This window comes from Wasmannia auropunctata, unplaced genomic scaffold (genome assembly GCF_000956235.1).
Source record: "Wasmannia auropunctata unplaced genomic scaffold, wasmannia.A_1.0 LD336078.1, whole genome shotgun sequence".
Lineage (NCBI taxonomy): Eukaryota > Metazoa > Arthropoda > Insecta > Hymenoptera > Formicidae > Wasmannia > Wasmannia auropunctata.
The window spans coordinates 5,169,981-5,172,187 of record NW_012026812.1 but is presented as its reverse complement, the minus strand read 5'-3'; the positions used below and the strand labels follow the sequence as shown (position 1 = coordinate 5,172,187).

Genomic DNA, 2,207 nt, shown 5'->3' with positions numbered 1-2,207 from the left:
TCGCCCTCCACGCGTGCTCCCTGGATAAGGATTCTTCAGGTGCGGCGTGGCCAAGACAATAAACGCCTTTGAACTTTAACAATCCTTTATTGTAATTGAACACCACTTACGGTAGCAACCGAACACTTAACAAGAAAATAAGATGAATATGTCGTTAATAGAAACAGACGTGTGCCCTTGTCTAGGCATGGCGAGATTCTGCCGGGCGGCGTGAGCGCCGCGACCGCAACGACCCGAAGGGCGCCGGAGGCGACCGATGGTTGCGTCGAGTGGGCCAGTGGCCCGAATATTACCGAAACGCGCAGCGCGCCAAGCTAAATTAATTTGAATTCGCACGTATACTTAACACGCCGCCCGCCTTGAAGGGTCTGCCCTTCGAAAGTGGTAGGGCTATTGTCGACTTGGAACAATTATCCAACGTCGCGCGCCGAAACTGCGGGATAGGTTATTACGCAACAACTTAATCTAGTTAGCAACTCAAATAAAATAAGGTAAGGGAGCCTATGCTAAATAATAAACTAATGTAATCGCTTAACCGTGCGTGATACATGGGCACGGACACGTAAGTACATCTCTGCGTAAAACGCGACTAGTAAGAGTATAAATGTGTCGAACAAGAAACTAGGATTATAATAATAGCTATAAATTAGCGCAATGTGTTGTCGCCGGGAGTCGCGAAACGATAAGTTATGTGGGCAATATAGCTAGTTTCGTCAGCGGTCTGACGTATGAGCCCTTGGCAGTCTTGACGGTGGCCGAGCGGGACACGCCGTCGGCCCCCGTTTGGACGTTCTCGACGCGTCCAGTTATCCATTGGAGGGGTGCTGTCCCCTGCTGCTTTATTAATACGAGCTGCCCTGGCTGTAGCTGCTGGCCCTTGGATTTTTTCCACTTGTGTCGCTCTTGAAGAAGATTTAGGTATTCAGAGCTCCATCTTCGCCAAAAATGCTGTCGCATTTGCTCCAGTACTTGCCAACGCGTAAGTACATTCGTGTTTACATCGTTTAAATCTCTTATAGGAAAACTGTTCAAAGGGGTGCCAACCAGAAAATGCCCAGGGCTTATGTAAGACATGTCATTTGGGTCAGAGCTTAATGGAACTAATGGCCTGGAATTTAAGATGGCCTCGATCTCGCACAGTATTGTTTGCATTTCTTCGAATGTCAAGTTATTCGCGCCTACTATGCGGGCGAGATGACGTTTAGCCGCCTTTACAGCTGCCTCCCACAGCCCTCCTTGATGAGGAGCATGGGGAGGAATAAAGCTCCACACAGTGTGTTGATCGCGCAAAAAGTTTTCTATGTCGCCACGTGCAGGATCATTTCGAAGGAAATCGTAAAGCTCCTTGATCTGCCTTTGCGCCCCAACGAAAGTAGTCGCGTTGTCCGAGTACATTTTCTCGGGCTTGCCTCGACGAGACATGAGTCGCTTGAGAGCCGCGATGAATGCCTCGGTAGTAAGATCGCTCACGAGTTCTAAGTGTGCCGCCTTGGTGGCAAGGCACACAAAGACGGCTATATAGGCCTTGCGTATTCGAGAGTTACGGCGCTTACCTTCCCGTATACCGACGGGACCGGCGTAGTCAACGCCACAGTGCGAGAATGGCCTCGAAATGTTGACCCTGGGAGCTGGCAGAGAGCCCATTAGGGCCTCAGAGAAGACCGGTTTTGCCCTGAAGCAGGCTACGCAGTTATTGATGATTTTACGAGTGGATGAACGCAAAGATAGCGGCCAAAATCGTTGCCTAACCGCGGCCATGGTGGCCTGCGTGCCGGCGTGTATGTTGCGTAGATGCTCGAACTCTATTATGCGTTTTGTTAGATTATGGTCACGAGGAAGAACTACTTGGTGACGTGCGTCGAACGATAGCGCGGAATTCTTAAGTCTACCGCCCACCCTGATTAAACCGTGGTCGTCCATGAATGGAGAAAGCGAGAGTAGCTTGCTAGACTTGCAGATGTCGTCCCCCTTGCTCATTGCAGAATGCTCAGCCGGAAAGGCTTGCCTCTGAACGACTCTGCACATAATATTGAGAGATTTTTGGATTTCTTCTGGGGCAATGGCAACAGCAGGGCAGCTGGAGGAGCGACGCCCTTGTAATCTAAAGCAATAAGCCAAGATCCGACACACCTTGTTTAAACTGGAAAATTTGTTTAGCAGACCATCGATTATGCTACCGTCGGGAACCGCGACCGCCGCGTGGACCA

At 50.1% G+C, this 2,207-nt stretch overlaps 1 protein-coding gene across 1 annotated transcript; it reads right to left on the bottom strand.

The window, feature by feature from the left end:
- Positions 1–687: 687 nt before the first annotated feature.
- On the bottom strand, positions 688–2,025 carry LOC105449139. Its single transcript, XM_011688142.1, has one exon. It carries the CDS (start codon positions 2,023–2,025, stop codon positions 688–690), a length of 1,338 nt encoding a protein of 445 aa, XP_011686444.1.
- Between the last annotated feature and the right edge of the window lie 182 nt (positions 2,026–2,207).